This window comes from Syngnathoides biaculeatus, chromosome 18, assembly GCF_019802595.1.
Source record: "Syngnathoides biaculeatus isolate LvHL_M chromosome 18, ASM1980259v1, whole genome shotgun sequence".
NCBI lineage: Eukaryota > Metazoa > Chordata > Actinopteri > Syngnathiformes > Syngnathidae > Syngnathoides > Syngnathoides biaculeatus.
In genome coordinates, this window is record NC_084657.1 from 7,190,219 (window position 1) to 7,213,859 (window position 23,641).

General features: G+C 44.9%; 1 protein-coding gene across 5 annotated transcripts in view; it reads left to right on the forward strand.

Moving 5' to 3' along the window:
• jhy (junctional cadherin complex regulator) overlaps window positions 1-12,232 on the forward strand; it is a 99,487-nt gene extending 87,255 nt beyond the window's left edge. For 3 of the 5 annotated variants that reach the window (XM_061804188.1, XM_061804185.1, XM_061804184.1), the window contains one exon: window positions 10,987-12,232. In XM_061804188.1, the coding sequence (XP_061660172.1) occupies window positions 10,987-11,193 (207 nt within the window). In that variant the 3' untranslated portion in view covers window positions 11,194-12,232. The remainder of the gene's footprint in view (window positions 1-10,986) is intronic. The other 2 variants (XM_061804186.1, XM_061804189.1) reach the window with 2 other exon arrangements.
• Window positions 12,233-23,641: the final 11,409 nt, after the last annotated feature.

Here is a 23,641-nt window from a genome sequence, read left to right on the forward strand (position 1 = left end):
ACACCCTGAACTGGTTGCCAGCCAATCGCAGGCCACATAGAGACAGACAACAGTCGCACTCACAATCACACCTGGGGCCAATTTAGTTGTCTCCAATTGATGCATGTTTTTGGGATGTGGGAGGAACCCGGAGTGCCCAGAGAAACTCCACACAGGCCGGGCCGGGATTTGAACCCCAGTCCTCAGATCTATGTGGCCAACGCTCTACAGCAGTCCAGCTGCACGCCCATTTTTTTTTTCTTCATAAATCCAAAACAAAACTAAGAGTTGTTTTTGGCAATAAAGAAAAGATGATTGCTGTTAAGTAAATACCTGAACTCACTTTCTTGAAAAAAAAAACAAATCCGAAACTTTGGCGTTTTGATAGATTTCGTCCTGACTTTCAACAGTAATATCAAATTGTTTGCTAAAACTGCCTTCTGCCATTTGATGAACATATCCAGAGTGAAGCCTTGCATGTGTCAAGCAGAACAGGAGAACCTCATCCATACTCAAGAAGACTTGACTATTGTCATGGTGTTCTGACTGAACGCCCCAAAAAGAGCATTAAAGAGCTGCAGCTCATTCAGAATGATGCAGCTCAGGTTCTGACTGTCATGAACGGGGCTCAAGGGTGGACCCAAATGCACGACTCCAGAGACAAGCAGACAGTACAGAGGAAACTTTTATTCGGTCCAAGGTCAGGGATCAGGCAGACAGTCCAAACAAACAGAAGTAAAAGTGCGGCAGACTTACGAGGGTGGTCTGTGGACAGGTGTGGGTCGGTACACAGAGAGCAGAAGTCAGGCTGAGGAGCATCAGGATGGTCTGCGTGAAAGTCCCTGATGAGGGAGCGGTCCACGAAAAAACGGGAGGGGATCCAGGAGCGCTCCTCCGGTCGATATCCCTCCCAGTCCAACAGGTACTGGACCCTCCTTCCCCTGCAGCGGGAAGACAGCACCCGGTGGACAGTATACACCGGCCCACCGTCCACCATACGGTTGGGCGAGGGGGGGGCTTGGCCGGAGGAGCCAGCGGCGAAGGGCGATTCGGGTGAAGTCTGCTGACGTGGAACGTAGGGTGCACCCTCATCGACCTGGGCAGTTTCAGTGAGACGCCGGGTTAATGATCTTGGTAATTGGGAACGGGCCAACGAACCTGGGAGCAAGTTTGCGGGATTCCGTTCGCAGCGGGAGATCTTTGGTGGAGAGCCACACTCACTTTCCCAACCTGAGTTCTGGTGCGGCCCGCTGCGGATTTGTAGGCGCTGCTCATGCGCAGCAGTGTCCTTCGAGCTGCTTCCCAGGTTCGTTTGCAGCGTCGTACCACGGCCAGGGCCGACGGGACCGCAGAGTCTGTTGCCAGTGGAGGAAACAGAGACTGAGGATAGCCATGCACGACGTGGAGTGGAGCCATACCCGTTGAGGTGGAGGGTAGAGAATTGTGGGCATACTCTACCCAATTGATGTGCTGGCTCCACGTGCTCTGGTCCCTGGATGCCAGGCATCGAAGTCCGGTCTCCAACTCCTGATTTACCCTCTCCGTCTGGCCATTAGACTCCGGGTGATGACCCGATGTCAGACTAGCTGAAGCGCCAATGAGGTTGCAGAATTCCTTCCAGAAGCGGGCCCTGAATTGCGGACCCCTGTCCGAAACGATGTCCTGGGGTAGCCCGTGGTAACTGACGACCTCGTCTAACACCAGATGGGCTGTTTGCTTCATCCTTGGGACTCCTCTGAGACAAGATGGCTCCGATTCCCGAATTAGAAGCGTCAACCTCCACCATAAACTGGCGATCTGGGTCCGGAACAATGAGGATGGGCGCGGCGGTGGAACTTGCCTTAAGCCTGTTGAAGGCCTCCTGGCAGGTCCTGGACCACACGAAGACGTTGTGTGGTGAGGTGAGCGCGGGAGCTGAAGTTCCTTATGAACTTCCTGTAGAAATTAGCGAATCCTAGAAACCTCTGTACGTCCTTCCTGCTGGCGGGGGTAGGCCAACGCAGCACCGCGTCGACCTTCCCAGGATCCATACGTATCTCCCCCTTCTGCCAGGACGAAACCCAGGAAGGACACGGACGCTCGGTGGAACTCACACTTGTCCATATTTACGAAAAGCTGGTGCTGCAACAGATGCCGGAGCACCTCCCTGACCTGTAGGATGTGAGAGTTCAGATCTGATGAAAAGATTAGAATATCGTCAAGATACACAAATACGTTCTTGTTCAGAAATTCCCTAAGAGTGTCATTAATGAAATTTTGGAAGACGGCCGGGGCATTTGTCAGTCCAAAAGGCATCACAAGATACTTATAGTGCCCTGTGGGGGTGTTGAACGCTTCTCCTTCCCGAATCCGTACCAGATGTTAAGCGCTGCGCAAGTCCAGCTTGGTGAAGATCCGGGCTCCCTGAAGGAGTTCGAACGCTGTAGCGATCAGCGGCAAGGGGTACCGGTTCTTGACTGTGATGTCGTTCAGTCCTCGGTAGTCGATGCAGGGTCGCAGCATGGAGTCTTTCTTGACAAAAAAAAAAAACCAGCACCGGCTGGTGAGGATGAGGGGCGAATGAGTCCGGCTACCAGCGAGTCCTCGATGTAGTCCCTCATGGCTTGATGCTCTGGTCCTGTTAACGAGAACAGTTTCCCTCTGGGAGGAGAGGTGCCTGGCAGGAGTTCAATTGCGCAGTCGTATGACCGATGTGGCGGCAGAGACTTTGCCTTAGTTTCAGAGACCTCCCGTAGGTCATGGTAGCAGGAGGCCACCGCGGTCAGCTCCGGGGCGGTACTAGGTTCTGTTAGACGAACCGGCGCAACTTGGATCCCCTTGTTTTCCCGGACAGCGAAACAGCAACGCCGACAGTCCTCTCCCCAAGTCTTGATCCGACCCGTGGCCCAATCTATATGCGGGTTATGTTCTTTGAGCCACGGGCTGCCCAGGATGATCTCGCTAATACGTGCGTTGAAGACATGAAAGCTAATACGCTCCGAGTGAGCGTCCGTAAAGCTCATACGGAGAGTCTGAATGGGATGTGTAACCCGACAAAGGAACTTGCCGTTAGTGGCATAGGCGTTACGAAGCCGTTGCGTTGGGAAAGTTGCTGCCCCCAGCTCCTCGACCACGCGGGGATTTATCAGGTTTGCGTTCCACCCGGAATCTATGAAAGCAGTCACAGTGCGTGAACGGGAGTCTGTTCCCAAGGTGAAGAAGTGACCTCCCTGACTCCGCCGCGTTATACCGCACACTCACCAGAGTAGAGATCCTGATGTCGGGGTGCCGTGGTCGAATTGGGCAGTGGGCGATCAAATGTCCCAGACATCCGCAGTAAAAACAGCGACCCTCCCGTCGCCGGTGCAGACGCTCCTCCGCTGGCCCGTCGAGACCCTCCACCAGAATGGGTTCAGCCGTGGAGGGCGGCGTGGACGACCGGGCGGCGGCCAGATTGGACCCCTCCCTCTCTCCCTCAGTCATCGCGGCTAGTTGACCCTGCATTACAATTTGCTGGTCAACCTTGAGGGCCAACGTGATGAGTGCGTCCAGCGAAGGAGGAAGATCCACAGCGATGAGGAGACCCCGGATTTGGGAGAAAAGCCCCTGGAAAAAGGCATCGTGGAGGGCATCCTCGTTCCATCGACTCTTGCCGGCGCAGATCCAGAACTTGATCACGTAGTCCGAGACGCGACGACGGCCCTGGCGAAGCGTCAAGAGGCAGGCTGCAGCTTTACGCTCCGGCGCCGCATACTGGATCACCTGGGTGAGTGCGCAGATGAATGACGTCCAAGAACGACAAGTTACTGAGTTAGGACTCCATTCAGCCGTGGCCCATGCCTCCGCCCTTCCCGTCATGTGGGAAATGACAAACGCGATCCTGGAGCGGTCTGTGGGAAAGGCGGACGCCTGCAGTTCAAAATGGAGATCGCACTGAGTGAGGAAAGGCTTGACGTTCCCAGAGTCGCCTGATAATAATTCCGGTTGGGAGAGCGGGGTAACACTGCTACAGGGGAGCTCCGTGGTGAGTGGTGCGGGCGGAACCGGTGGTACTGGTGGAGTGGCCACCGTTGACGTGGCAACCACGCTAGCCTGGGAGGCTAGCCACGGCTCCAGCCGGGTGCAGATCTCATGGAGCCTCTTGTTGGTTAACTGGAGAGCAGCCTCCTGCTCCACCAGGCGTCTGCCCTGGACTTGCAAGGAGCGACGGATAGCCTCTGAGTCGGCTGGGTCCATGTTTTGGGCCAGATCGTTCTGTCATGAACGGGGCTCGAGGGTGGACCCAAATGCACGACTCCAGAGACAAGCAGACAGTACAGAGGAAACATTTATTCGGTCCAAGGTCAGGGATCAGGCAGACAGTCCAAACAAACAGAAGTAACAGTGCGGCAGGCTTACGAGGGTGGTCAGTGGACAGGCGTGGGTCGGTACACAGAGAGCAGAGGTCCGGCAAGCAGGAGTGCGGGAACGAGGCATCAAGGACGACGATCTGGCGGAGGACAAGTCGTCCCCCGGGTCCTATATATACTGGGAGGCATCAGCTGGGACAAGGTGCAGGTGTGCGCTGACTCAATTGACTGGCCACGCCCAGCCTGGCCAGGAAGCCTGGAGCATGACAATCACTGACTAGAACAAAAAAATCAGAGCATATCACTGTAATTCTAAAGTCTTTACGCTGGCATCCAGTCAGCTTTAGAATAGATTTTTAATGTTCTGCTACTGGGATAACGATCACAAAATGCTCCAGGTCCAAAACACGTGAAAAGGAATGCTTACGGAATGTACTTTTGGTAATTGAACTGCTATGGGCAAATTTTGTAGTAGCTCTGCATGTGTTACTGTGTTCCCTGTAGTTGTCACTATTCCTCTATTTTTCCAGTTTTGTCTGTGTCGATTGTGATACCACCGTGAATACAGCAGCATCTGGTCTCAGATTGTTTAAGACTGTCCAATAAGATATTGTCTGTACAGTTCAGTCGTCCCAATCCAAATCTGGTTCTTTTTCTGTCCAATCAGGAACATTTCATACTACCAATACAAATTGTCCCAAACTCTCCCACTCCTGTTATGTTTGTAATGACGTGTGTGGTGGTGTCCATTCCTTGTGTAGTGCATTTAGTTTGTCAGTCATTCTTGTTCCTGCCACCACGACTGATGTACCATCTGAGTACAGATTATCAACCATGATTTTGTCTAGTGTGGGCTGTTATAAATTTACAGTATCTTATACTACATAGTCACATGCAATGAGTCACTTCCTACGTCATTTTGTGGTTGTTCAATCACGTCTTGAGCTGTTTGCAGCAAGAAATCTCCTGTTCTTGTAGGAGGTTTGTTTGGAATATGTCTTCTTCTTCTTTTCCTTTCGGCTTGTCCCGTTAGGGGTCGCCACAGCGTGTCATCTTTTGCCATTTTAGCCTATCTCCTGCATCTTCCTCTCTAACCCCAACTGCCCTCATGTCTTCCCTCACCACATCCATAAACCTTCTCTTTGGTCTTCCTCTCGCTCTTTTGCCTGGGAGCTCCATCCTCAGCACCCTTCCACCAATATACTCACTCTCTCGCCTCTGAACATGTCCAAACCATCTAAGTCTGCTCTCTCTAACCTTGTCTCCAAAACATCCAAGTTTGCATGTCCCTTTGATGAGCTCATTTCTAATCCTATCCAACCTGTTCACTCCAAGCGAGAACCTCAACATCTTCATTTCTGCCACCTCCAGTTCAGCTTCCTGTTGTTTCTTCAGTGCCACCGTCTCTAATCCGTACATCATCACCACTGTTTTGTAAACTTTGCCCTTCATCCTAGCAGAGACTCTTCTGTCACATAACACACCAGACACCTATCGCCAGCTGTTCCAACCTGCTTGGACCCGTTTCTTCACTTCCTGACCACACTCTCCATTGCTCTGTATTGTTGACCCCAAGTATTTGAAGTCGTCCACCCTCGCTATCTCTTCTCCCTGTAGCCTCACTCTTCCCCCTCTACTTTTCTCATTCACGCACATATATTCTGTTTTACTTCTGCTAATCTTCATTCCTCTCCTTTCCAGTGCATGTCTCCATCTTTCCAATTGTTCCTCTGCATGCTCCCTGCTTTCACTGCCTATGACAATATCATCTGCGAACATCATGGTCCAAGGGGATTCCAGTCTAACCTCATCTGTCAGCCTATCCATTACCACTGCAAACAGGAAGGGGCTCAGAGCTGATCCCTGATGCAGTCCCACCTCCACCTTAAATTCCTCTGTCACACCTAAGGCACACCTCACCATTGTTCTGCTGCCATCATACATGTCCTGTACTATTTTAACATACTTCTCTGCCACACCAGACTTACGCATGCAGTACCACAGTTCCTCTCTTGGTACTCTGTCATAGGCTTTCTCTAGATCCACAAAGACACAATGTAGCTCCTTCTGACCTTCTCTGTACTTTCCACGAGCATCCTCAAGGCAAATAATGCATCTGTGGTACTCTTTCTAGGCATGAAACCATACTGTTGCTCGCAGATACTTACTTCTGTCCTGAGTCTAGCCTCCACTACTCTTTCCCATAACTTCATTGTGTGGCTCATCAACTTTATTCCTCTATAGTTCCCACAGCTCTGAACATCCCCTTTGTTCTTAAAAATGGGAACTAGAACACTTTTCCTCCATTCTTCAGGCATCTTTTCGCCCGCTAGTATTCTGTTGAATAAGTTGGTCAAAAACTCCACAGCCATCTCTCCAAATTGCTTCCATACCTCTACCGGTATGTCATCAGGACCAACTGCCTTCCCATTTTTCATCCTTTGTAATGCCTTTCTGACTTCCCCCTTAGTAATCATTTCCACTTCCTGGTCCTTCACTCTTGCCTCTTCAACTCTTCCTTCTCTCTCATTTTCTCAATTCATCAACTTCTCAAAGTATTCTTTCCATCTATTTAGTACACTACCGGCTCCAGTCAACACATTTCCATCTCTATCCTTAATCACCCTGACCTGCTGCACATCCTTCCCATCTCTATCCCTCTGTCTGGCCAACCTGTAGAGATCCTTTTCTCCTTCTTTCGTGTCCAACCTAGTGTACATGTCTTCATATGCCTCTTGTTTAGCCTTTGCCACCTCTACCTTTGCCCTACGTCGCATCTCGATGTACTCCTTTCGCCTCTCCTCAGTCCTCTCAGTATCCCACTTCTTCTTCGCTAATCTCTTTCCTTGTATGACTCCCTGTATTTTGGGGTTCCACCACCAAGTCTCCTTCTCCCCTTTCCTACCAGATGACACACCAAGTACTCTCCTGCCTGTCTCTCTGATCACCCTGGCTGTCGTCGTCCAGTCTTCCGGGAGCTTCGCTTGTCCATCGAGAGCCTGTCTCACCTCTTTCCGGAAGGCCGCACAACATTCTTCCTTTCTCAGCTTCCACCACATGGTTCTCTGCTCTAACTTTGTCTTCTTAATCTTCCTACACACCACCAGAATTATCCTACATACTACCATCCTATGCTGTCGAGCTACACTCTCCCCTACCACTACTTTACAGTCAGTAACCTCCTTCAGATTACATCGTCTGCACAAAATATAATCTACCTGCGTGGTTCTACCTCCGCTCTTGTAGGTCACTATATGCTCCTCCCTCTTCTGGAAATAAGTGTTCACTACAGCCATCTCCATCCTTTTTGCAAAGTCCACCACCATCTGCCCTTCAAAGTTCCTTTCCTGGATGCCGTACTTACCCATCACTTCTTCATCGCCCCTGTTTCCTTTACCAATATGTCCATTACAATCTGCACCAATCACAACTCTCTCGCTGTCTGGGATGCTCAGAACTACTTCATCTAGTTCCTTCCAGTATTTCTCTTTCAACTCTAGGTCACATCCTACCTGTGGTGCATAGCCGCTAACCACATTATACATAACACCCTCAATTTCAAATTTTAGTCTCATCACTCGATCTGATACTCTTTTCACCTCCAAGACATTCTTAGCCAGCTCTTCCTTTAAAATAACCCCTACTCCATTTCTCTTCCCATCTACTCCGTGGTAGAATAATTTAAACCCTGCTCCCAAACTTCTAGCCTTACTACCTTTCCACCTGCTCTCTTGGATGCACAGAATATCAACCTTTCTCCTAATCATCATGTCAACCAACTCCTGTGCTTTTCCTGTCATAGTCCCAACATTCAAAGTCCCTACACTCAGTTGTAGGCTCTGTGCATTCCTCTTTTTCTTCTGACGCTGGATCCGGTTTCCTCCTCTTCTTTGTCTTCGTCTTGTCTGTTTGGAATATGTAAGGTGTAATAATAGAGCGCTGGATTCCTATTTTGTAAGATATTTACCTGTCCTCCCAGTAATTCCTTTTTTTTCTTTTTACTTCTATTTTTCCTGTCAGAGAGGGAATTAAGCGCAGTCCTAGTTTCAGCAAGCCGTCTCTTCCCAACAAACGTATGGGGCAACTTAAATGTTGCATTTTGAGAGCATTAGTTGTGACATTTTTGATGGGGAGATGGCTGCTCTCTTCCTCATCTGCGGCCACAATTATTAAATGTTTCGCATAAAGCTCCATAAATTTCTCCTTCCTCTGACAGAAAGGTGTCAACTTTCTTTTTCTTATTTTGTAGCACTCTTTCTGCGTGTAGTGCTTGGTTAACGTATTTTACAGGCTACCAGTCGGTTTGTCAACCTAATGTTTTTCAATCCAGTTTTGTTGGATTATTTGAATTCGCATGAAGAGCATTTTTTAATTGGAGTGTGATCTTCAGGAATGCCTCTGTTTGCTTTAAAACATGCAGTCATTCCAATTATATATTCTTCAAATGGTTCATTGTTGTTTTATTTTGCTCTTCCAATGGCGGAAAAATTGCTTCTTTTTTTAAAAAAAATCTAGTAGAAGTGTGCGATATTAACCCTTGAACTCCCTGCTGCTGTGAGAAAGTACTTTGCTGTCATCCAAATTTGTTGTACTTCCACACCATTTAAGTGGTAAGATTTCTTGAAGTCTTCCGTTCCATGGACGAATTATGTTACATCAACTTTATGGGATGTGATACATTTTATGGCAGTTTTCACATCATCTTGAGTCCAGTTTTTTCGCGTGTGTATTTCTCTTATTTTATCCTGCATCTTAACTATATATATTTTTCGTGTATGTTGAGCTGGCTAGCAAAGTCATATTGTGTTATCCACAAATTTAGATGTTTTATTTTAGTAGGACATTAGCTTTCTTCAAACTTCTCATCCTTACACATTAATTTTTTTGCCCAGATGTTCTGTTTTTTTTTTGTCAAGAATCAACAAATGGGACACAATCGTAAAAGGGAATGAAATTTGTTTGATATTTTGTACTTTTTTAACTTATAAAAAACTGAAAAGTGGGGCATGCAATATTATTCAGCCCCTTTACTTTCATTGCCACAAACTCACTCAAGAAGTTCAGTGAGGATCTCTGAATGATCCAATGTTGACTGATGATGATAAATAGAATCCACCTTTGTGTAATCAAGTCTCCGTATGAATGCACATGCTCTGTGATAGTCTCAGGGTTCTGTTTAAAGTGCAGAGAGCATCATGAAGCCCGAGGAACACACCAGGCAGGTCCGAGATACTGTTGTGGAGAAGTTTAAACCCGGATTTGGATACGAAAAGATTTCCCAAGCTTTAAACATCTCAAGGAGCACTGTGCAAGCAATCATATTAAAATGGAAGGAGTATCAGAGCACTGCAAATCTACCAAGACCCGGCCGTTCCTCTAAACTTTCACCTCAAACAAGAAGACTGATCACAGATGCGGCCAAGAGACCCATGATCCCTCTGGATGAACTCAAGAGGTCTACAGCTGAGATGGGAGCGTCTGTCCATGGGACAACAATCAGTTGTACACTGCACAAATCTGGCCTTTATGGAAGAGTGGCAAGAAGAAAGCAATTTTCTCAAAGATGTATAAAAAGTCTTGTTTAAAGCTTGCCACCTGGGAGACACACCAAACATGTGGAAGAAGGTGCTCTGGTCAGATGATATTATAACGATATGTTTGGCGCAAAAGCAACACAGCTCATCACCCTGAACACACCATCCCCATTGTCAAACATGTTGGTGGCAGCCTCATGGTTTTGGCTTGCTTTTCTTCAGCAGGGACAGGGAAGATGGTTAAAATTGATGAGAAGATTAATGGAGCCAAATACAGGACCATTCTTGAAGAAAACCTGTTGGAGTCTGCAAAAGACCTGAGACTGGGATGGAAATTAATCTTCCAACAGGACAATGGTCCAAAAACATGAAGTCAAATTTGCAATGGAATAGTTCACAAATAAACCAGATGTTAGAATGGCCAAGTCAAAGTCCAGACCTGAATCCAATCAAGAATCTGTGGGCAGAGCTGAAGACTGTTCACAAATGGTTTCCATCCATCCTTACTGAGCCCAAGCTGTTTTGTCAGGAAGAACTGGCAAGAATTTCAGTCTCTCCTTATGCAAAACTGATAGACGCATATCCCAAGCGACTTGCAAATGTAATTGCGCGACAAAGTAATAATACAAGGGGGCCGAATAATATTGCACGCCCCACTTTTCAGGTTTTTACATTAAAATAGTATAAAATATCCGATAAATTTCACTCCACTTGTGTCCCACTTGTTGATTCTTGACAAAAAAACTTTTTATATATATATCTTTATGTTTGAAGCCTGAAATGTGGCGAAGGGTTGAAAAGTTCAAGGGGGTTGAATACTTTCACAAGGCACTGTATATATATATATATATATATATATATATATATATATATATATATAATATATATATATATATATATTATATATATATATATATATAATTAATATGAGACTTAGAGTTTTAAATTTTTAGTGCTTGTAAATGTGAATGTATTATAACTCAATTTGATCCTCAAGATCCTCTCTCTCTCTCTCTCTCTCTCCTCTCTCTCTCTCTCTCTCTCTCTCCTCTCTCTCTCTCTCTCTCCTCTCTCTCTCTCTCTCCTCTCTCTCTCTCTCTCCTCTCTCTCCTCTCTCTCTCTCTCTCTCTCTCTCTCACTCTTAGGCTTTAGAGTATGCCAAGACCATTGCCAAGCCTCTCATTCAACCCCCTCATTCAAAGTCAAGTAAAAAACAACAGACAGGAGGTGCCATTGGACACACTTCTTGTTTAGAGGACTGGAATATTTCCCAGCTGGCCCCAGTCGATCTTCTTATGAAACGTCACGAAGAAGAAAAGGATGCTCTCTTCAGAAAGATGCATGTTATTTGAGGACATTTTAAAACCTTCCATTCGAAGTGTGGCTTCATAAATAAACACTTGTTGAAGAGATTACATGTATTTCTTGATTGTTATTAGCTAAATTCTCAATTGTGTGGTTGTTTCGTGTGATTTGTGTGGTGAGTGGCTGCGTCAGGTTACAGTCAACCAGTCGCTTAAGAATGCCACCCTTGGAATTTCAGCCCAAGAATAATTTTTTTCAAGAATCTTGAAAGCAGTAATCCAATGACCATTTGGTAGCAGATCCACACCAACCCCCCACCACATCCATCCCTTCATCCATTTTTTAAGCCGCTTTTCCTCACGAGGGTCGCAGAGTACTGAAGCCAATCCCAACCATCATCGGACAGTGGGCAGGGTACACCCTGAACTGGTTCCCAGCCAATTGCAGGGCACATGGATACACACAACAGTTTTTGGGGTGTGGGAGGAAACTGGAGTGCCCGGAGAGAACCCACACAACCACAGGGAGAACATACAAACTCCACACAGCTAGGGCGGGATTTGAATCCCAGTCCTCAGAACTGTGAGGGAGGCCAACGGTCTACAGTTGCGCCACCGTAACGCCCCCCACGCAAAACAAACCAAGAAATGTTAATTTTTTTTTTTTAGCTTCCAATCTGGACGGTTGATCAGCCCCCCCCCCCCCTTTTCTTTTTTAATCCAAAATAATTTCATTAGTGGCATCACCGAAACATTTCCAGAGTAAGCTTTTCCACACTTTTTCCATGAAGGCGGAAACTGGGCACAACAATTGCAAACAGCACATCAAATACAAACACCACAACACAGGGATGGAGAACAGAAAAGCCAAAGACACAACAAAATCAGTCAAAAATGGAAATGCAAAAGCAACAGCACAACACATTAGCACCACAACATTAACACAAAACAAATGCTGATGTCACAATGCTTTATGTACAACAGGCAGGACCACCCCGCCCTTGATTTATATTTCATCCTTTGACACCCCCCACTTTCCCTTAGAGGCCCCATAGCTCAGTGCTTAGACCATTGGTTTGGTATACCAGGTGTTGTGAGTTCGTATCTTACTGGGGCCTCTACTCCCCAAAAGGGGTTGCGTCAGGAAGGTGTGTGTATATATATATATATATATATATATATATATATATATATATAATATATATATATAATGTATTTTTTAGAGGCCCCATATTTTATGTGTGTGTGAAATTTTATTCTCTGTTCTCTTTATTTTCCTATTATGCTTTTAAGTTGTTATAATGCAAGTCTATGTGACACTGGTTCCTTTCATACTTTTATATCCTTATGATGTGACATGGTTTCCTCTAATGCTCTTGGGTCCGTGTGACATGAACTCTTTGTGACGCGGTAGTCTGAAATGGTTCAAGGATTACCTAGATAAGGACGAGAAAGACGGATACGAGGCTTCTTCCTACGAGCTAACTGCTGCTCTAGGAAACTATGCTGCTTGGAACGCTAACTACACGGACACCTGCCGCCTTTTGTTTTTGTACAGGCTGGAAATTCCGCAAACTTGGATTACCTGCTGGGATGAACATTTGCTTGTTTGGGAACACTCGTGCAGCAATGGTGACTATTCGCCATTATGGCTCAACTATTCTGTTATTGAATGCCCATTTTGGGTTAGCTATTTTATTGTGTTTGTGTTGTGTTCATGTGTCTGCGATTAAATTGTCAGAAATGCAATACAACTGCCTTGTCACATTTTGCTGGTTTGAACAAAGAGGATATTAGTTTAAATTTATACGTAACACATAGCTCAGTGGTTAGAGCATTGGTAAACCAGGGGTCTTAAGTTCGACTTTCACTGAGACCTCTACTCCCCAAGAGGGGTTGCGTCAGGAAGGGTATCTGGCGTAGAAACTTTGCCAAACAAATATGAGTGTTCATCTGAGATATTACACTGTGGCGACCCCTAACGGGACAAGCCGAAATAAACTTTTTTGACACCCCCCCAAAAAATACAGTGAAGCAGTGTTAAAGCCAAAATCATCAACCACCGCAAACCCGCTGTGACAGGAACCAGTATCAGGATGTCATGAAGTAGAGCCATCTACACAAAAGACCAAATCCGGAATTTGTAAGGTCATATCATAAAGGTCAACACGAGGTGTACATACAGTGAAGAAAATGAGTATTTGAACATCCTGCTATATTGCAAGTTCTCCCACTTGGAAATCATGGAGGGGTCTGAAATTCATCGTCTGTGCATGTCCACTGTGAGAGAGCTAATCTAAAAAGAAAAATCCAGAAATCACAATGTATGTTTTTTTTAAAAAACAATTTCTTGGTGTGATACAGCTGCAAATAAGGATTTGAAAACCTGTCTATCAGCGAGAATTCTGACCCTCAAGGACCTGTTCGTCTGCCTTTCAAAGTCCACCTCCACTCCATGCATTATCCTAAATCAGATTCACATGTGTGAGGTCGTTAGCTGCATAAAGACACCTGCCCACCCCATACAATCAGTAAGACTCAAACTTGTAACATGGCCAAGACTAAAGAGCTATCCAAAGATACTAGAGACAAAACTGTACAACTCCACATGTCTGGAAAGGGCTACGGAGTAATTGTCAAGCAGCTTGGTGATGAAAAGTCCACTGTTGGAGCATGGATTAGGGTTTGGGTCAATCTCAATCGGACTGAAGCCCCATGCAAGATATCACCTTGTGTGGTTTCAGTGATCCTTAGAAAGGTGAGGAATCAGCCCAGGACTACACAACAGGACTTGGATAATGACCTGAGAAGAGCTGGGACCACCGTTTCCAAGGTGACTGTTGGTAATGCACTAAGACGTCATGGTTTGAAATCATGCATGGCACGAAAGGTTCCCCTGCTTAAACCAGCACATGTCAAGACCCGTTTGCCAATGACCATTTGGATGATACAGAGGAGTCGTGGGAGAGAGTTTTGTGGTCAGATGAGACCAAATGGAACTTTTGGGTCATAATCCCACTAACCCTATTAGGAGGAACACAAATGATTAGCTCCATCCCAAGAACACCATCCCTACTGTGAAGCATGGGGGTGGTAGCATCATGCTTTGAGGGTGTTTTTCGGCACATGGGACGGGACGACTGCACTGTATTCAGGAGAGGATGACCGCGGGCATGTATTGCGAGATTTTGGGGAACAACCTCTTTCCCTCAGTCAGAGCATTGACGATGGGTAGTGGCTGGGTCTTTCAACATGACAATGACCCAAAGCACACATCCAGGAAAACCAAGCAGTGGCTCTGTAAGAAGCATATCAAGGTTCTGGCGTGGCCTAGCCAGTCTCCAGACCCAATAGGAAATCTTTGGAGGGAGCCAAAACTGTTTCTCAGCGACAGCCCAAAAACCTGTCTGATCTGGAGAAGATCTATGCGGATGAATGGGCCAAAATCACTCCTACAGTGTGTGCAAACCTGGTGAACAACTACAGGAAATGTTTGACCTCTGTAATTGCAAACAAAGGCTACTGTACCAAATATTAACATTGGTTTTCTCAGGTGTTCAATAATTATTTGCAGCTGTATCACACAGATTGTTAAAAAAAATCATACATTATGATTTCTGGATTTTTTCTTTTAGATCATCTCTCTCACAGTGGACATTCACTTATGATGAAAATTTCAGACCCCTCCATGATTTCGAAGTGGGAGAACTTGCAATTTAGCAGAGTGTTCAAATACTTATTTTCTTCAATGTAATTGCTGTAATTCTGCTACGCAAGAGTGTGGCTCCTTGTCATCAGGGAGCGGTATAAGAGTAGAGTATCGGGTTGAAAGTTCTGCAACGTTGTACTGATACTTTAGGAAGGCCCAACAGCATCATGTTGTATCTGAGCCAATGTGCCGCAGACAAGTGTGATGAGGGTTGCTCTTGCAAGAAAGAACTTACACAGTGGGGGACATACAGAGTGAACGGTGTGTACCCCACATAGTCACGTGTCGCGAGTATAGTCTGTTCACAGGATGGAGGCACGCACGGAGACCTTGTCCCACTGCATCAAGTTGCTGAGAGAAATACCCCTCTGGATGGAGATGGTAATCATGGGAGCAGCCCTTGATGGGAGCAACAATCAACAAATCATCAACATATTGTAACAAAGCTATGCCCGGTGTGAGTGTCAAAGGTTGAAGACTGCGGGCGAGTACCTTGCAGAAGGGGGTGGCGCTGCATGTCAGCCTTTGGCGCAAGCCCGTCCAAGTCTTCTTTTTCCCCTCGAAAGTGAAAGCAAACCAAAATTGTGAATCTCTGTGAGCTGGCACAGAAAAAAAAATGCATTTAACACGTTAACTGAAAACCTTGTGCAAGGTGGAATTTGTCTCAAAATGGTATAAGGGTTTGGCACACAAGGAGCGCGAGACCATTTATTGCAGCATTAACAGCTTGCAAATAACGAAAAAAACGTCATACGTTGAGTTTTTTTTTCACCGAAATATCGGAGTTTAAAGTGCGGAACTGTCACATTGAAAAATCATTCCGGCTTTGAGCAATGTTTCAAATAATGGTTGAATACCATCAACACCTTCTGCGTGCACCGGGTATTGACACTGTACAAGGCGATAAGTCGATTGTGGCTCAATCTGAACTGGTGGACAATTTTTAATTAGCCCAACATTATGCTTACCTTGCCTGTAGTACTGATGGTACTTGCTCCAGCAAAGGAGAAACGTCAGTCGGAGTTTGTGTGTGAATCAACTGAGAATGGAATAAGGTCGATTTCAATAGGAGATAAACGGATCGCGGGGCACGTGTGTGCACACGAAATACCTTTCTTTTTGCATTGGCAGATTCTGAAAGACACATTGTCAGATCTGATGTTGGGACCTAATCAGTCGCGCGTTAACATTGATAAACAAACGGGCCTACAAACAGGTTTTAGTATCCTAAGACATTTGAAGTATGATATTAAAGGAAGGAAGACAAGAGGAACTTTTACTCGCGAGGAGAATTTAGGGGATGTGTACAATTACAATCTCTTGCCCGTTCTGCCACACATTGCCACAAACCCTCTCCTTTATTTCCTTAGGGCAGTCTGCAACGTAGCAAACGCAGCAACCGTGACACACACAACAAGTGTGAGTCGATAAAGCAACTGTAGGCAAACATGATAAACAAAGCAATCGTGAGTTTTGGTATGTCTTCTGATGAGTGCAAACATTATTACAGTCAGAGGAAAAATGTTTGGTGTATGCATCGTCATCAAAACAGCCAGTATCTGGAAACAGATCAGGCAAGTCAGGTGGAATAATAATATCATGGTTATCATGTTTTGTCCATAGTAAATGATACATCTGCGTCATTTTGTTCTCCATGGGTGAAATTGCTGTGGTAATTATTCTGTTTCGGAGCAAACATAGACAGGGATATCTACACAAGGTCAAAATTGCTAGAAAAACAGCGACTAATACCAAAATTGAGGACACCAGGTATTTGTATTTTTCAAAGGCATCCATCCAGGAGTCCTGCATGGAGGTGTCAACACCAAAATGTTCGTTCATTTTGCCATTCAGGGTTTGGAGTCCCTCGATGGCCTTGGTGAGACTGCCAACCGCAGCTGTGTTGTTGGGAATGAATGTGCAACATTGTTCTCTGAATATACCACAGACTCCTCCTCTCTCAGCCAACAACATGTCAACAGCTATCCTGTCTTGGAATCCCGTAAGTCAGGGGTCCCCAGAGTTTTTTTTTTTTTTTTACCCAGAAATCTACTTTTCAAGCAGCCAGCCTCTCACGATTGAGGGGGGGGGGGGGGTGTAAGGGCTGAAGTTTTTTTTTTTTGTTTTTGTTTTTAGAATGACCAATGATGAAATAGAACATGGGTCCTCAATGCGTCGATCGCGATCGAGGCAGTCTTGGTCGATCGTGGGACGGCGTGCCCCCCCCCCAAAAAAAAAATGCCAGCCAATGGTCCCTCTAAACTGTGCGCGTGATGATGCAGTCTCTTCGCAGATATTCTGTGTTGCGCGTAAAAAAATCATCCAATTTAAATATAACATACAGCTATTCAGTTTGTGACATTTTGCAATGTCATTCAATGAGTGAGGGATGACTGGTTGTTACATTCAATGCCACAATTCACATACGTACTGTAAAAAATGAAAAGAAGAAGCGACTTCTTTTAGTGAGCACACAGAACTTTCTCTAATAACGACTGCTGCTCCGCCACTTTCTTTTTCCTAGTTTACCTTACACCCGGCCCCGACCCCTACTCTTAAAGAAGTACACTCATAATTACAAATGTTACAGTACTTACGGATGTCATGGTCATCCCGGTCAAGCCCTGGCTGGGCAGGTCCCAGCACACCGGCGCTGATTAGGAGGTGCACACCCGAGCCTCATCCTCGCTGACTCACCCCGGTATTTATAGGACCCAGGGGACGACTGGTATTCGCCAGATCGTTGCAACTCATGCCCCATTCCTGCACTCTCGTATTCTTGATCGTGAACCCTGGTGTACCGACCTCCGCCTGTCCTCCGACCAACGCCGTAAGGTTTACGTCTTTGATACTCCTGCCTTCTCTGATCTATTTTCCGTGTACCGACCCCTGCCTGGCCGTGGACCTGCTCTATACGCCCAACGTACTTTTTTCTTTTGTTGTTTCTTTTTCTTTTACTGGAGTCATGAAGTTGCCAATTAACTTGAAGGCTGTTTATTAGAGAACTAAAAGTGATCATGGTTAATTACTTGGTTAAGTTTTAGTGCATGTTACAGATGCTGGTGTCATTGTCCTGCCGGTCCCAGCCCTGGCTGTGCAGGTCCCCTACACACCTGCGTTCATTTGGAGGCACACACCTGCGCCTCATCGCTGATAATTAACCCCGGTACATATAGGACCCAGCGGCAAAGCCAGACCATTCCCATCCATGCTTTGTTCCCGCACTTCCTCATTCCTGATCCTGAACCACTGTGTACCGACCTCCGCCTGTCCTCCGACCAACCCCGTAAGCTTGACGCCCTTGAGACTGCTGCCCAATGACTGATCTCCGGTGTAATGATCCCTGCTTGCCTGCTGACCTGCCTTCTACGACTGACGTCCTGGTTACCGCTGGTCCAGTCGACTGTCTGCCTGATCCCCGACTTTGAAATGAATAAACACTTTCCCCAAACTGCCTCTGCATCTCCGGAGTCCTGTATTTGGGTCCTCCCCCGTACCGATGGGTCGTGACAACGGAGACCATCAATGTGTTTTATAATGACAGCGTCCACCACCGCTGCTTTAGTTAGCAACACGTAGAGATTTTCTCTTTGAGTGGGAAAGGTCTGGTCTGAAGCCAAAGTAGAAAGTGCAGGATTAGATGGTGTGTAACTTTATATTTCCACCTGATCCAGGATGAAAGCACAGACAATACAATGCACAAAAAGCTAATTCTGTATTTTATATATGCATATGAAGAGTTTGTTTTCAAAACGAGACCTAGGCATTTTTTTCAGATTTACGAAACTCACGCCAAAATTATCCATTCGGAGCTGGATAATTTTGGCGCGAGTTTCGTAAATCTGAAAAAAATGCCTATGTCTTGTTTTGAAAACAAACTCTTCATATATATTTATATATAGTATAATATATCATATAACATTAATAACATTGGGAGCACCCCATGCGTAATCCCCCCCGCCCCCGCTGTCGTCGGGAACTCTCGCGAAGCTGGCTGCTTGAAAAGTAGATCTTAGTGTAAAAACATGTCTGGGCACCCTGAAATACAATAACCAGTCACAAAGATCTATCCACTACAAAAATGCAAAACACATTTATTTATTTATGTCATATTGCGGAAGAGAAAGTTGTGGGTAGAGAGGAGCATGTTCACTTATCTCTCTTGGTTCGCCATTTTCACTTTCCCTTCATTGTCACGAAGTCGGTCCTGCCTCGTCATCCTCTTTTCTATGAAAGATCATTCATTTTCTTTCCCTCAACTTAAAATTTTCATTCATTCACTTACTTTTACTTTCCTTATTGCATTTTCTTTTTTACTTCTATCTCCCTCTTCCCTTTTTAAGGCTATTTTCATCTAAAATTCTGTCCCATCATCACCATAATTTTTCTTTTCTTACTATTTTTTGTCTTTTTTTTTATTAAAGACTCTTGCAAGGTCGTTATTTTCTGGCTATTTTACTGACCAGTGAAATTGTGTTCAGATGTACGTTGATCTAAATATTTGTTTTGTGTCGGATCTCATGTTGTCAATATATTTCTAATATTTACACTGTAGTGTGTCCCTAAGTTTTTCCATTCTATTTTTTTCCCCCCGTTTTAGTCAATTTGGAACAGTCAATAACTCCTAGGGAGTTCTAAAACTGGTTTTGTTCTGTTGGACAACACTTTAACCTCCCACTGTGGTAATTCTCACTTCACCCCTTGCGGGTGGAGAATTCTCGTCATTGGTTCTGCTGTGATGTGTTGTTTACAATCCTATAATTTTATATGAGACAATACCTAATGGTATTCTTCTCCTTCCACACAATTCTCTCACACATGCGGGTTAAGGTGTTCAGCAATTTTTGCTAAGCTATTTACACGCGGAAATGAAATTCGCACAGGACTCTGTTGTCCTTACAGATTTTAATTGGACTCCACCATCCCTTATTTACTTGCCATTGACTCGTATTCACAAGGTTTGAATTGTCTCCTACATGTTTAATGACTACCCGTCGTTCACTCTTTTTAACCGGTTTCACTCTTTTTGAACAAAATTCAACTTGGGATCAACCATGGGATCCCAGCTGCCAGGCTGGAGACCAGCCCCGAAAGGGCCTTTAGACTCAGAAGGAGTCTGATCTGGGAACAGTCTTTCTGATATTCAACACACACGCTGGAATCCTCAGGTGTCTTGGGATCTGGCTCGAAGGACTAAGTTAATGTCAGGTTTACGCAACCTAGGACAATTAAAGTGTGATATTCAAGGGAGGACGACAAGAGCAACTTTTGATCGTGAGGAGAACATAGGGATGTATACAGTTACAATCTCCTACCCGTTCTGCCCACATCCCCACAAAACCTCTTTTATTACCTTAGGGCGAGCTGCAACGTAACAAACACAGCAACCGTGATTAAAAAAAAAAAAAAAAATCTTAAGCAACTGTGACAAACAAAGCAAGCGAGAGTTGATAAACAAATCAACCAAAAGCAACCCTGACAAACAAAGCATACATGAGTCTTGGCACGTCTTTTACTGATGACTGCAGAGCTCAGAATGTTTCCGACGCACCCCTGTGACGTCCCCTCCATCTCACCATTGCGACGTCCTCTCCGTCCCATGCAGTGTGACCCTTTACATTGTTTAAGTATTAAAAGCAAAACGAGCAGATGTGAGCTAACTTTACAAGTACAATTACTCCAACTAATCCAACATCTACATCGTGCCATTTTGCTGCAGGTTGTTTTGCCAAAGAAATGTGTGGTGCTGAACAGAAAAAAAAAAAAATCAAAGAATGAGAGCAGCACCGGTTTTAGTGAGATTGGTGCTGTCCCCAAGTCTTTGTATTAAAAAAAAAAAAAAAAAAAAAAAAAAGGCACTAATATTCTAGGAGTCATTTCGCTCTTCTGTTAAAAGTCTCCTAAAAATGTCAGTCTGGTCCGTCATGCATGTCACATAATGCAATTAAAGTTCTCCTCATTCCGTCACAACCGTGAAAAATTAACTGAGCTGCATATCTTGTCAGATAACTGCACATTACATCACAGATTCTCCAATGATAAATATATTGTGGATTGTCGGGACTGCATCTAAATATGATGATTCCACATTATCTACAGGACATGTAATTTCAATACCGTCAGGAGTGGATATCAGGGCCAATCCAAATATTATCATGAGATCCTTTCTCCATAGATTGATCGGACAAGTGGATGACACCATAAATGGATCCTTAAACGGCACATCTGGCCCAAAAGCCATACAATGCACATGAAGCAGGGTGCGTGAGTTTATCCTTTGTGAAACCTCCATTTGCGCACAGTGGATAACCAGGACCGTTTGGTTAGGGCAAGAACATCGTGCTCAGAGGCCATTATCACAGAAATTGATTCAACAAGGAAAGTAATGACTGTACAAGGAGTCCTCGGGTTAAGACCTAAGATGTTTCGACTTTACAACGCTCATCCCCCGTCCGCCATTATGTCTGGCTCATGCTTGTCCGTGTTTCTGCGCCGGGAGTATCTTCGCATTTTTCGCCCTCCTTTTTTGACATTACTGCCACAAAGAAGAAAGCTGTGTCTTCTGAAACCATAAGAAAATTCATTACCATGGAAATGAAGCTCAAGATCATAAAAAGATTGGAGAAAGGAGAGACATCAACACCACCAAGGCTTCAATCGGTCGACCGTGGTGACAGTTATTAAAGTAGATTTCAGCACCCAATGCACCTTTTTGGAAAAATTATACAGTTTTTTTTTATTCAGAATTCGAATCTGAAACCCGTTATGAAGGAAACCATTTTATTTTTTGATTATCGGCAAGACATGATTGCACATTGCTTGATCCTCCGGAAAAACATGACAACACAGCGGAATTAGACGACGAGACGCGATACGTCACTGAAGGTGACAACATGGCGACCATCGGAGTACATTGTGAGAACGACGAGGAATTTTCTGATATTTCGAGCGATGGACGCTATTCTGAAGGGTCCCACGAAGACGGTGAAGAATACGAGCTTCATAAAGGCGCAAAAGGTTTGAGCCAGTTCGACAGCACACATTCGAATGGAGACGAAATAGCTAGCCATGAAGCCACACAGGTGCGCCGGGATTGAACCCGAGTCCTCATAATTGTGAGGCCAACGCTTTCCAGCTGCTCCTCCGTGTTGTCCAATCGCTGCTTGTTCAAACAAAGTCCCATTCTGGAAAATTGTCATATTTTCTTATTTTCAGGTTAATGCGACATACTGCTTATAAACAGCTTGTGAGATGGTGTTGGGAAATTTTTGGCAGAAATAACCGCATGCAACTTCCACCCTGCTGTGTGCCATGACACCTTTCCTGATTCAGAGGGCCAAGAGTACACAGGATTTAAATGGTCTACATCCTAATTTAGTTTTTCTTTGTGTAAATGTTGATGATTATGTTTGAATTTGAAGTAAACATACACCACAGAAGTACAAACATAGCTTTTTTAGTGAACTGTATCCTTATATTTTGTATAAATATGTTACATAACAGCACAAAATTATTTGGTCCTTCAATAAGAGTACTTTGGCAACAACTGAGGTTGAAATACATGTTGCAGTATTCTCTCTGCAGTCGGAAAAATGTGTTCCGTCATGAATAGGCACTTCAGTCTGCCAACTTTGGGAATGGACCAAAGATGGAGATTCAGCATCTGCTGGTTCGATGTCACCCTCTTGTGCAGAAGATGTTTCCTGCAACAACTGTAATTAATGGAAAACAAAGGTTAAAAGTTTATAAAATAAGAAAAAAATGTATTGATAAAACAGTGGCCTCGCTAGTAACACGTTGGCCTTACAGTTCTGAGGACCCGGGTTCAATCCCGCCACTGCCTGTGTGGAGTTTGCATGTTCTCTCCATGCCAGCGTCGGTTTTCTCCGAGCACTTGCAACTTGAGTTGCAAACAGGTCTCTTATGAGTGATAAGTATGTAATGCTGCCTGTTTTAATGTTATGTAACATTTTATTAAAATAAAAAAAAACTTGCAACAAAATTAATAAAAAAAACAAATAAAAGGTTTGTATCCATTATCCATTTTCTTAGCCACTTATTCTCACGAGTGTTGCAGGAGTGCTGGAGCTTATCCCAGCTTTCGACAGGCAAGAGGCAGGTTACACCTGGAACTGGTTGCCAACCAATTGCAGGGTATATCGAGACAAACAGCCGAACCCTAAATCACATATAGGGGAAATTTAGAGTCTCCTATTAATGTTTTTGGGACGTGGGAGGAAACCCATGCAGGCACGGAAAGAACATGCAAACTCCACACATGGAGGCTGGGGTTGAACACGGGTTCTCAGTACTGTGAGAACAACCCTTTCCAGCTGCTCCACCATTATCCTGTTTTTCTAGTTGCAAATGGTCAAAGTATCTGCGGTAATAAAATATTTTTCACTAAGTACGACGCGTGCTTCTATCATTCAACCATCAAAACAGGGTTCACCATTTGCCTTTTTTTTTTTTTTTTTTACCCCAAGATCTACTTTTCAAGCGGCCACCCTCTTGCGAGCTACCTGGGGTGGGGGTGATGATGATGATGATGATGATGCTGCTCCCAAACCATTTTAAGGTTGTTATGTTGCCTCCTATATTTAAAATACAGAATTAGCTTTTTGTGCACTGTATTGTCTGTGCTTTCATCCTGGATCAGGTTGTGCCAAGGTGGAATTTTAAAATTAGATATCATCTCATCCTACACATTTTTTACCTTGGCTTCAGACCAGACCTTTCCCGCTCCGAAAAGAAAAAATCTCATCCAGTTTAACCACTTTTTCCTTG